Source organism: Dichomitus squalens (assembly GCF_000275845.1).
Source record: "Dichomitus squalens LYAD-421 SS1 unplaced genomic scaffold DICSQscaffold_10, whole genome shotgun sequence".
NCBI classification, from domain to species: domain Eukaryota; kingdom Fungi; phylum Basidiomycota; class Agaricomycetes; order Polyporales; family Polyporaceae; genus Dichomitus; species Dichomitus squalens.
Genome location: NW_006766892.1, coordinates 881,570 through 893,064, shown reverse-complemented (window position 1 = coordinate 893,064; position 11,495 = coordinate 881,570). Strand labels below are relative to the sequence as shown.

At 54.4% G+C, this 11,495-nt stretch overlaps 6 protein-coding genes across 6 annotated transcripts; 2 read left to right on the top strand and 4 right to left on the bottom strand.

Moving 5' to 3' along the window:
- Positions 1-1,075: 1,075 nt before the first annotated feature.
- On the top strand, positions 1,076-1,676 carry DICSQDRAFT_169444 (uncharacterized protein; the record flags this gene model as incomplete). Its single annotated transcript, XM_007365055.1, has 4 exons — positions 1,076-1,166; positions 1,219-1,339; positions 1,401-1,468; positions 1,528-1,676. 4 exons carry the CDS (start codon positions 1,076-1,078, stop codon positions 1,674-1,676), a joined length of 429 nt encoding a protein of 142 aa, XP_007365117.1.
- A 46-nt stretch (positions 1,677-1,722) lies between these two features.
- On the bottom strand, positions 1,723-2,550 carry DICSQDRAFT_58541 (FMN-linked oxidoreductase; the record flags this gene model as incomplete). The annotated part of the gene is given in 3 exon segments (XM_007365054.1): positions 1,723-2,236; positions 2,256-2,401; positions 2,458-2,550. 3 exon segments carry the CDS (start codon positions 2,548-2,550, stop codon positions 1,723-1,725), a joined length of 753 nt encoding a protein of 250 aa, XP_007365116.1.
- A 15-nt stretch (positions 2,551-2,565) lies between these two features.
- On the top strand, positions 2,566-2,871 carry DICSQDRAFT_169442 (uncharacterized protein; the record flags this gene model as incomplete). Its single annotated transcript, XM_007365053.1, has 1 exon — positions 2,566-2,871. The coding sequence occupies one exon, from the start codon at positions 2,566-2,568 to the stop codon at positions 2,869-2,871; it is 306 nt and encodes a 101-aa protein (XP_007365115.1).
- A 338-nt stretch (positions 2,872-3,209) lies between these two features.
- On the bottom strand, positions 3,210-4,868 carry DICSQDRAFT_58862 (uncharacterized protein; the record flags this gene model as incomplete). The annotated part of the gene is made up of 7 exons (XM_007365052.1): positions 3,210-3,811; positions 3,869-3,992; positions 4,123-4,206; positions 4,258-4,344; positions 4,415-4,463; positions 4,524-4,628; positions 4,741-4,868. 7 exons carry the CDS (start codon positions 4,866-4,868, stop codon positions 3,210-3,212), a joined length of 1,179 nt encoding a protein of 392 aa, XP_007365114.1.
- Positions 4,869-5,353: 485 nt separating this feature from the next.
- DICSQDRAFT_126642 (uncharacterized protein) lies at positions 5,354-7,329 on the bottom strand (the record flags this gene model as incomplete). The annotated part of the gene is made up of 7 exons (XM_007365051.1): positions 5,354-5,516; positions 5,584-6,083; positions 6,151-6,461; positions 6,506-6,553; positions 6,604-6,758; positions 6,819-7,208; positions 7,271-7,329. The coding sequence occupies 7 exons, from the start codon at positions 7,327-7,329 to the stop codon at positions 5,354-5,356; spliced, it is 1,626 nt and encodes a 541-aa protein (XP_007365113.1).
- Positions 7,330-7,683: 354 nt separating this feature from the next.
- DICSQDRAFT_135993 (uncharacterized protein) lies at positions 7,684-9,392 on the bottom strand. Its single transcript, XM_007365050.1, has 2 exons — positions 8,899-9,392; positions 7,684-8,785 (listed from the first exon to the last, which is right to left on the bottom strand). Exon 2 carries the CDS (start codon positions 8,458-8,460, stop codon positions 8,083-8,085), a length of 378 nt encoding a protein of 125 aa, XP_007365112.1. The 5' UTR covers positions 8,461-8,785; positions 8,899-9,392; the 3' UTR covers positions 7,684-8,082.
- Between the last annotated feature and the right edge of the window lie 2,103 nt (positions 9,393-11,495).

Below are 11,495 nucleotides of genomic sequence, written 5' to 3'. Positions count from 1 at the left end.
AGCGGGTGCAGGCGGCGAACGCTAAGCTGGTCGCGTTCGAGCGCGGGTTCATCTCGGAGGAGGGCATCAAGGACCGGGAGTGGTACAGGCACTTGGGTGTCGCGCCTGGCAAGTGGCTCGGTATGTGGAATTTCCGCTACTCCTATGTGTTTCGTGGATTGCGATGCCGTCGGGCAGGGCCTCGGTGCTGCGCAGGCGCGCCGTATGCGATCTCGCTTGAATGCGGCGGAGAGCCGCAGGAGGGATGGGACACGGTACTGATAAGTTTTCTTCGTAGGGTACGGAGCGACGACTCTGCCGTCGATTACGGAGGCGTTAACCATTGATGTGAATGCGACGCTGGCGGAACAGGAGGCGAGACGAGTTGGGGCGCTATTAGACAAGCTGACGGAGACGATCAAAGTGTAGGAGATGCCTTCAGAGGGAGGTTTGCACTGGCAATGGGCGTGTGTGCTTGCCGTGCGTTGCTGGATATTGTAACCCCCATACATCCCAGCCTGCGATGTGCGTTGCGCTCACTTTGCCTGTGTTTTGTTTGTATAGATATGATGGGTGAATTGGTATGCGTGTACCCAAAGCGACTCGGAGGTGGTTAGTGGCCGCTGACTAGGAGGCCTAAGGATTCGTTCTCGCAGTGAGGCCCGGCGGGTGCCGAAACGCGCGATGCGATCGAAATGGGCGTGGAGTCGGGTTATGTCACGCGACAGACAAGGAGACGGATGCCCGAATAAGCTGTGCGCCTTCCTTCTCGGAGAGCCGTCCATAACTTACGGTCTTCAACTCACCCCCGTACCTTCCACGTCTGATGCCGCGGCGCTACGATTCCCCTCGAGCGATGTTGAGTACGCAGGAAGCCGTCCGCGCGATCAATATTCAATGAGGAGTTACTTTGTCGCAGACTCGCGAAGTCCTGACATATGCCACCCATGATGTCATTGACCGCTCACGTCTTCCTTCACCAGCCCGGTGTATATATACATCTATCCTCAACTCCTGCTCTCCAGCAACAGTAGCCGATCTCCTCGAAACCTGCACAGCACACTCACAACGTCCTTCTTGTACAACACCCATCGCAATGGATCCAACTAACAAGCCCAAGGGTCCTTCGCCCCATTACTCCCTGTACCAGCGCGAAGTGTTCAAGCTTGGAGGCGAGAAGGGAATTTGTACGTACCGGCTCATGCTGGCGGACTGTAACGAGATCTCATGATCATACAGTGCCAAGCTTCTCAGTCCACCCCGACGAGCTGCAGGAGTCGACCAAGAAGAAACTTAACGACCGTGGATACTTTTACGCTAACTCCAATGCAGGCCTCGGTTGGACCGATAGAGCGAATAGGTATGTGCCTTTCTAGTGTCTGAGAGAATACCATCTTTAGTGACTGACTTGTCCGGTACAGGGAGGCCTTCTACAGATGGCGTATTATTCCGCGTACATGCGTGGACACCAACACGCGCGATTTGACGAGTGGGTTCACCTGTGAGAATCGCAGCGGTAACACGATCTCATATTGCACTGCTTTGTAGCGACGATCTTCGGACACAAGATACCGGTTCCAATTATGTTCGCGCCTATCGGTATCAACAAGCTCTACTCGCCTCTCGGCGAGCTTATTCCTGCTCGCGTCGCCGGTGAGCTCGGTATGCCGGTGAGCAGTCCCGCAAAGACTAGTTGACATTTGGGCATGACTCTTGTGGGCCTAGTATTGTCTATCTACGGCGTCATCGCAGCCCATTGAGGAGGTCGCCCGCGTCAATGATGAAGCCGCGTCGGTGAAGAACGAAAGTAATGCTGTGCATCAGTACAATGGTAACTTGACGTCGACGTCGAAACAAAAGCAACTGAGTGTGTTCTGATAAAATGGCGAGAGTAAGACAACACACACTATCCCCGACAGCCTCCGCGATCTCCGGGAGAACGTCCAAGCTCCCAACCGCGCCGTCAACCTGGCGGCCAGCGTGATTCGTGACCACGATGCCATCGCAGCCTATCTCGAGAGCACGGTTTGCGTCCGCAACGCTCTGAATGCCTTTCAGCACGAACGGGCGGCCGTCCGAGATCTTCTTCCATTCGCCAATAAGCCAGCGGACCTTCTCCCACGTGTGCGGCTTGCCGTGCCAGACGCTTGAGTCGATCCAGTGGCCTTTGTCCTGCGCGAGGTCGTCGTGGTGCTTGGCCATGTAAGCTGGGTCGGACTCGCCAAGTTCGTTGCCCGGCGTGCCAGGATAGTAGAACCTGCAGGTGATGTCGGCACGTAAGCACGTCAGAAGAGAAGGCATGGACGTGCGTGTAGTTGGCGATGTTGATATCTGTGGGACGCCAGCCCAGCTGCCAGGTGTCGGTGGTGAGCATGAGAACGTCGAATCCGGACTTCCAAGCGCGGTTGAGAAGAGAAAGTGTCTACAGGAGGAGTGAGGTAGGTACCATGCTGATTGTGAATATCGCAATGTACATACGACTTCGTCATCGTGAGGCATATAGAGCTGGTAGAAGCGGGGGCTCTTGGCGTTGCCACCATTAGGCCCTGTGTAGGTATCTTTCTGAAGCATGCGACTTACACTCACATGACTGTGCCTGCAGAGATGACCATCATCTTCGATTCGGGCATCCGCACGGGAGCGGATGTCTTTAAGGCGATCGCTCTCGGTGCGCACGTCGTCATGATCGGCCGCCTGTTCGTGTGGGGCATGTCGCACGAAGGCGTGCACGGGTGCAGGCACGTCATCAAGAGTCTTCTCGCCGACCTGGATATCCTTATGACCGTCGCGGGATACCGCTCGATCACCGAGGACGTCTATAAGAACAAGGAGGCCTTGCGATACTCCCCGAGCGGCGTGCCTCCGGGTCCGGCTGAGCATGCGAGATTGTAAGCCGTGCCAGGCGGAGTACGAGACTGCACGCGGCTTCCAGCAATGTAAATAGAGTTAGGGTATTCGATGGCTCCCTGTATCGTCGACTTCGAATCTATCACCACTCCCGCTCAATTGGAATAGATTGCCTCGTCCTGGATAACTTAAAGCCTGTGCAGAGAGACTGTGAGCGTACAGCGCGTAACTTCGACAATGGCTGATATTGCTCACCTCAACCACCCCGAGATTGGGTGTACCCAGGAGGTTCGGGAGGTTGGAAGTGAGCTGTGGACAGGTTCCGCGATACTGAGATGCCCTGGCGTAACACGGGAGAGGTCTGACAGACCAAATAAGGTCGGTTAGTATTTGATAGGCCAGTACTGCATGATCATATGCACCTCGATGCCGGATCCACTCCCAACAGCCCATTGTCTGCCTCCTTCCTCGGGCGGCTGGAAAGTGACTACGGGATTCGTCGCCGTCGAAGTCGGCAGCCCAGCACCGCACTCCGCCATCTGGACGGCTGAGGAAGTCGACCCGAAATCCTTTCTGCTCTCAGCTACTGAGTCCCTTAAGGTTGACATCTCCCCTCGGCCTGCGTTCATGTCCCGCGATTCCGCAGAGTTGGCCGTGTCGTCGGCCCTTTGCCACCCTGAGAGCGTGCGACGCCCGAGAGAATTAGAATTCAGCCGCTCGCGGAACTTCGTACGTGAGTTGATCATGCGGAGGAGTCCGAGCGCATACAGCTTGCCGGTGAGGATGGCAAAGAAGAGGTCGAGGTGCGAGCGCTCGACAACGGACTTCCCGGGGCCCTGTGCGTCACGGATGGAGAATATGATGCCGGAAACAAGCATGCAGATCGAGGGTAGCGCGGCAGTCTCCCAGGTCAGGAAGATGATGCAGGCGACGGTGCGGTCCAGATGGGGGAGTCCGGTTCTCGTTCGCCATAGGGAGACGGACACTGAAGTGGAGGTTGAGTGAGCGATTGACTATGCGTGGAGGGTAAATAGACGAGTACGTATGGATGTCAACGAGATTGCAGTTACGAGTTGACTATACACCCAAAGGGGGTATGCGTAGGTACTGGCATGCAGCAGCTGAGTATATGCCGGTCCGTCAGAATAAGTCCCGCGATCCCGAATCTCGACACATACGCACATCCGTACGACCCTGGTCGATGCTAGGACCGATGACCATGGCTATCTTCGCGGTCTTGGGAAATGTGTTGCGTTGTGAGTCAATAACATACGAAGACCACGCGAGTGACATCACACTGACGAGGATGAGGACCGCAACGAAGGAAGTGGCCGAAAGCGCCGACAGGATGAGCAGGACCGCGATGTTCCTACCGGTCACCTAGGTTTGTAATGAGGAGCCCGAACTTCGTTGAAGCAGACTGAAACCTACTTTGTAGCATCGTCTTATGAGGTACGACTCACATAGAGTACAGATTACTGCGTTCCAGAGGGGCTCAGTAGGCAGTATGGGATAGATCTATTGAAGTTTGGTTAGGACATCTGCACGTCTTGAGAGGGAGGGCAAGGATACGTGCGTGGTGTATAACATCGATTGTTACAAGCCACACTATGTAGCTCTCAAACACGGTCTGTACTCTATGCAAAGCCCGATATTCGTCCATGTATGCGCGTATATGCAAAGGAGGTCGAGCCTACATCGAGAAAAACACGAGCAAGAAGACATATACTCGTAGTGTCATGGGATCGCCTTGGCATCTGTCGTAGAACTTGATAGCCTGTCTCGAGAACCGTTTCCACTGACTATTCTCGAGCGAGATGCGAGAGGTGAGCGCATACCTGCGTGATGATGACTCCTGTTCCCCGTGTCAAGATATTCATTCCCTTGATAGAGTGTACTTTATAGAAGGCAGACGCACCTTGAAACAAATACTGCAGAAAGCCTTGGATCAGAGCAGGCCCTATCATTGCCGCATCCGGTTTCCCTGTTGTATACAAGGCCTCCCATTGGGTGAAGTCGGCCACATTTCCCGCAATAGCCATTCCGGGAGTAATGCAGGATATAAGTGTGCCGTAACAACGCGAAGAGTGGTCGTGGCAGAAAAGAGGGGGACGGGCTTCGCATAGAGTCTTACCTTGACCTGGATGCGACATGGAGGCTTGCACGGGCGCGGACTCGATCATTATGCCTGCACAAGGTAGCCAGTAGACCGGCGGGTCAGAAGACGATATGCATGGCGAGACGGAGGCTCCGTTGATCAAGGAGGTTGGGATAATAGCAACGGGATTATGAGGATATAATGAAGTACATGGCCAGCAGCTGGAGTGGGGATGTTTGCTTGCGCCTACCGTGTCACTGGAGCGATTAGTGGCGCCGACCATATACGGATTCATAGGAGAAATTATAATGAGCTACGGGTGCCGCACAAAGTTAGCATTGTGCAAGAGTGGATGATGATGGTATTAAGAGCGAAAGCAGTCGTTGCGGAGATAGCACAAGGCGATAGGAGAGACAGACATTCGCAGGACTAGGCTGGGGCTTCCTCCGCCGCGCGAGCCTCCGCCACTCGTGCCTTGAGAATCTCCCAGCCCTTAGGATGGACTTGCTCGCAGTGCTCAATGAGGACCTGATATGGAGCGTCGATGAACGGGGTCGGGACCTCCTCTGGGAATCCGCCCCGCTGACGAGATCTGCGCGTGAACGACTATGAGTATCCGTACCCGACCTGACGGTGACACAGGGAAATTCGACACAGACCTGCACATTCGGCACCACTTGATGGTCTCGTCCGCTTCATCCTCGTCGAAGTTTGCTTCTAAACAATCTTCCTCAATGGTAGTCCCCTGCTCTTCAGGCTGCTCCGCCCCCTCGTTCATCATCGTCACATCTCCGACAGGACCAGCCGTGGGCAGCGGCGGACGTTGAGCAGGTGGCAGACCTGAGCGTTCCTGCCCTGCATAGGTAATGGTGGACATAACCACAGGGGCGGTAGGGCTGACGACGTGCTGTTGAGGAGGGTGAGATCTGGGCAGCATTGCTGATTGAGGTGCTATGTCAGCCCGAGTCGGGGACAAATTCCCGACTGTCTCGGGCTGACGTATGGACGTAGCAGGAGCGGGGATAGATGCATTCGCCCCCGAAGGCCCCGCGGCCGGTGCAGGAGCGTGGTCGAGTTTCCTCTTCTTCGCAGCATCTTCTCGCTCATCGTCACTAGTGAGATCGATGATTGCGCCCGCCAAAGAACTGCTTGTCGATTGCTGTGGTATGGGCGGATGCATATGCGAAATGGTCGGTCTCGAAGATGGTCGAGATGATGAGGCTGACCGGGGAAAGACAGGGAGGTGGCCTTGCGAAGTGCCCGGTCGACTGGAAACAGGCGTGGCTGGATTGCTGTCGGCCAATGACATTCCCGAAAAGTTGTTGATAGCAGAAGCGGCCAATGGACTCTGAACGAGACCAGCGGAATGTCCGGAGATCAACTGTGCCGGGGCAGACGGGCGTCGTTGATGTGAAATGGCCGACGGCGCAGCTGTTGTATTGAGAGGCCCTAGCGTTGGAAGAGAACCTCGGTGCGCCGGATGCGCCGGCTGCAAGATGCGGAGACCAGGTGGTGCTTGCTACCATGTCCGGTGAACCTTGTGTTCATCACCACAGCAATACTCTAATAAAATTAGCATACCTTCAAGTGCGGCAGATTTGGATGATACACAATGTTGGGCGGGGCTGGCTTGGAAAGGCTGTCAAGTATGGATGGAAAAAGAGCATTAGTAGGCGCACCAGAGGCTGGAATTACAGTCTGCACATGAGGATGGATGACAGCACTTCTCGTCCCAGGTAGAGGAATCAAAGCAGCACCGGGCGGTGGCGGCGCAACCGTAGCCGTCGGCACAAATCGCGCAAGCTCCTGCCGCAACACAACAATCTCGTTGAACCTGCAGCACAAACATCTCCACAACAGCTCCCCTAGAGATATGTTATGAGTCGTGACGTACGCTGCGTGCAAACTCCTAGACAGCTCGTCGCGTTCAGTCGTGAGCAGCCGGACTCTTTCATGTAATTCGGAGATTGTTCGCTTCTGCTGATCAGCGGGGTCATCTAACAGCTTCCTATGCTGTTCTTGTTGCTGAACGAATGTCGCAAGCGTGCGGTTATCCAAGTATAGTTTCGCGTTGGCATCTCGAAGCATCGTGTTATGTTTTTGCACATCGTGGCACTGTTGTTGCAATTGGGCATTTTGCTTCTGTAATTCTTGCAATTCGTGTAGTAGCATAGGAGAGTATCCTAATTCCTTGAGACACGCGTTCTGTGTAGCAGCAAGAATGGTAAGGAGCTCCGCATCTGCCTTCTGCGCGTCGCCACCAGGTTCTTTGTGATGCGACGTCCTGTTTCAATTTAATGAGTAAGCTGAATCATGTTAGAAGTGACAGCACGAGAGGAAGCGTACTCTTCTGGCACGATCTGTTCCGTCGGTACTGAAATGTCCACGTTCATGCCCTCGTCCATGTTGTGCCTAGTTTGACTAGTGGCGATAGGCAGCCCGAGCGCGTGCGAGGATACAGAGTCAGAGAAGGTGGCGGATCACTGGCAGGTCGACGTGCGCGACGACGAGACGCCGTGGCGTACTTAAGTAAGTACTCGTCCCGAGGGCTCGGTCCAGAGCCACGTGCCCCCCTCCCTGAATTTGGCAGGTCGCATTCTATTTCGGGTGATGCAGTCGGACTGGAGATGCATCGGCGATGTTTCGCTACGTTGGAAGTCCAGAGTTCCATGCACTGTGTAAGTCTGATCACGCAGCTTGAAGAATATTGAGGCGAGCGAACCCTGTACCACAGCAAGATAACGAGAGAGAGTCCGAGGGGCTGCTCGGCACTATGGTTGATACACCCTGCCGCCTCCACAGTGCCAACTATACAGATGATATGGGATCTATACGTAAACAACAGGTAGGACGAGGAGTTGGCCTTATGCCGCCCGTGAATATCATGAATGAATGCGAGTGTTGCAGTCCATGCGAATGAGGGTTGATGCGGCAAGCAGTGTCCGACGGTTGGGAAGCAGTCCAAGGATAAATCTCCATGCTGTCGTAGATCGAAGAATTTGGGACTAATTCACACCCGGCATATCCATCCCGTATCCACAGAGAAGGCAAAAAAGGAGCGCTACAGAGCATGCGGAGAGGCATAATGTGGCTAGTGTGTGGTGTGCGTATGGGCTCTACGGCAGCGAAAAACAGATTCGGACAGTGGTCAATGACTGCTATGGAGGGCGTTGGGAGAGCGACGGCTCTGTCGGCCGACCCCAGTCAATAGACCCGTCACCTTCCGGATTCACTACCGTCTCGTACGCAGGCGCGTGCTGGTAGGGCGGAGGCGGCGGCCGCCAACGAAACGACTCCAATGCACGGGCGAAGGTTGCCATCCGGTCTCGCTCCATCTCTTCCATCTCCCTCTCCAGATTATGCCGGTTGACATACACGCTTACTCGATCGAGGGGGGGAGTGCGCTTGTAGGCATACAGGAAGCGTGCCAATGCCAGGACGACGACCAACCCTACAACGCCCGCAATGACCTCGAAGGCAATTGCAACGGCGCTCTGGCCGTGCCCATTGGAGTTTCGTGACGACGATGGGGCCATTGTGGGGAAGGTTGGTGGGAAGGGGTGTGAGTGCGTTATTGGAGAACCAGCAGAGTGACTCCATGATGGATGGAAAGTGGGATGGGGACGGGCGGTGGGAGGGATGATAATGGAATGGGTCGAGCCTGTGACCGTAGCTGCAGAGCGCGTGTCAGATGAGGAATGGTCGCCATCATCGCCGTGCCCATCTGCAGCAGCATCGTGTGTCGGGGATGAGGAGACCGCAGCGCTTGTATGGGTGGGGGAGGAAGATGTGTGGGTCGTGGACGTGGTAGAGGGGACATGAAAGGATGTGCTGCTGTCAGCAGGAGCGGCGCACGCGAGTCTGGATGATAGACAACACGTCAATCCTGGCTGGACGTATTCGGGCGGGTGTGTATCTCAGAAGCGATAGAGTCGCTCGCATTCCGGGCGTAAGGAAACGGTACAAGCACTCACTGGATACAGGCTGCAAGAGCAAGGATGCATTGGAACCAAAGACTGTAACTTGGCCGCATGTGCCCAAATCCCGCACTCCGCCCACGCAAGCGCGGTTTCCAGTGGCCAGCCGCGAGTCGGGTTCAATGGCTTCACGATGGAGAGGAACCGGAAGGACAGACAGGACCGAAGAGGAGGGTAAGGGAAAGAGAAACAGAAGGAAAAGTCAAGCATGCGCGACGAACAGATGGGAACGAGTTCCGGAACCAGTACTCATGGCATAGAGGGGACTCCGGGGCTGATGATAGTCCTGCCGCCGGGTCCCAAAATACGCGGGAGGCACTGCGCCCGGGCGCCAGTAACGCAGTCACTCCCTCCTGCGGTGGCTGTGCCGTTCACATTCACACGCGAGGTCGATCATGTCCGATTTGAATATCGTACATTGATATCGATGGCTTGCCATCCGCCGGCAATATACTAATCTCTACCCTCCCGCCGTTGCTTACTGCACAGAATAGCCTGCAGATTTCCCTGCTTGCTCTCCCAAAGCACGGTCGCAACTTTTACTCACAGACTACACATTCATGCTTATCAGACGCCGCTGCCTGGTCGACCACGCAACGTTCACACCTGCCCGGTGGCAGGCGACAAACTGATCTGATGTTGACATCTCGCACTATGGCATGCGGTCATGATAGAGAACTATCAAACCTCCCGATGTCTCGAGCTGCTTCGACCCCGCGGGTGTTATAATCTCATGTCAATGCCGCGGATACCAACATAGCCCACGGGGGATTTATGCCTTGCACTCATATACGGATCGCACAATGCCCTCTTGAACCCCCGATCTACTATATCTTCGAATAACACTTAAGACGCTCAAACTCATCAAAATGCTGTCGAATAGACAGTTGCTTCCGATGGATGACCCCACTAGGTAGGTGTAGTGACTGAAACCCGCCAGACATTGAGTTTCATGCACATGCTCCACCGACTACCTTTCTCGTTTTGGATAGCGCCTCACTGCCCGAACACGCGGTCAACCTTCCCCGACATTTTTCTTGAGGTGACATGCTTGGGCAAGACAGAACAGAGAGTGCATATGAGTGTCTCTAAGAACTTTGTTGCATGACTGTCTCCTAGCCATGCAATCAGCTCTCGAGACGTGTTGGTCAAACCCTGCCACATCTTGATTTCTTGCTGCACAATCTCCGAACAAGACAAGGGACTACAGTACCACCACTACCGAGGCTTGTACCTTGCCATGTCTCTGTTATGTCGGGCCGTGTTTTATATGCTTTATTCCAGATACTATGCCTTCGCATCGCACGGTTGTGACATTTCGCGTAGCGTCGAGCTATTGATTTCATGTCCCTTGACTTGTACCATGCTCCTAGTATATAGCTGACTAGTCTAGGTGTCGGATGCCCGCTTGGATCATCGCAGAGCAGCAATTTTCGTGAACGCATGTTTAGCTCGGGGAGCGGGGGAAACTGACTCGCTTTCGTGGTCTATTTTGACGTCGTTCGGAATTTTGTCAGTATTCTCTACACAAGCTATCTGACAATAAAACGACGCAGCTGAAACTTGACTTGATTGGCCGGGAATACTGGACTCGACTTCGGTAGCAATGCATACACACTTGCACAACATCTTCTTTCGACGCGATATGCTGTGACGAAGCTCGAGAATTCATCATGTGGTTTTCATGATCACCCAGGAGAGATGAAAGCACCTCCGTCATCGAAAAACTCTACTTTTCTAGACAGGAGCTTACTCACGACGCTCCCGATCTAACTCCCCTGCAAAATATCCGCGTTTCGCGGCAGGAGGAGACTGTCGCACGGTCCACTGTCCTTGGCGACTCGTGTGAAGCCTATGTGAATTATGAGGGACTTGGCCTTTTAATGAATCACTGGACCTTCTTCCAAGGGGAAATTTGGCATGAGGCCATGATCTGGCTGGGAACAGAAGGGTCAGCAGGACAGATCGTCGAGTCATATGTTCTCCAGTGAGCTTACATTGAGGATGCTCCCAAACACCCAAGAAACCTTCCCACAGCATGTAATATCTTCACCTACCTTCCCGTCGTAGCGGTCGACTGCGCATGGACGCGTGTGGGTAGAGTGTGCCAGTTCGGCGCTGGGCCCAACGGTTGAACGGGCTGACCCAACAAAACCACGTCGAAGAGTTGAGTACTCACTGAGTCATTGATCGCTTCGCGCCCCTCCTAGCGCGGATGCCGCCAGACTCCATAAGCAGTAATGACCAAATGCTGTTCAGGTTGCTTACTAATGCAGAGTAAGGTTAGAAGCGTCAAGGGACACAGCAAGGACAGGGGTTGGACGCTGAGGAGGGGACTGCACATGTCGGGCACGTTTATAGTTGAGTGATCCTGTCTGGCTCTGCATTCCGCTACTTATGTAGAGAAGGCAAACAGTTCATGCATGCCATGGGTCTGGTCGAGCGAACGTTCGAGCACGGGGAGCTCAGTCGGGCATCCGGTAGAAGACGGAAGAGAACCCGGCGCTCAGTATCGCGTGATTACGTGAGGCCATCGGTAATGCAGACAGGGCTTTCCGGCAGGACTCCCTGAATGAGGCACTAAATCTGGCCAG

What these genes read in the sequence shown, in the direction of transcription:
- DICSQDRAFT_135993 (XM_007365050.1), bottom strand. Translation starts at nt 8,460, where the DNA reads ATGGCCCCATCGTCGTCACGAAACTCCAATGGGCACGGCCAGAGCGCC.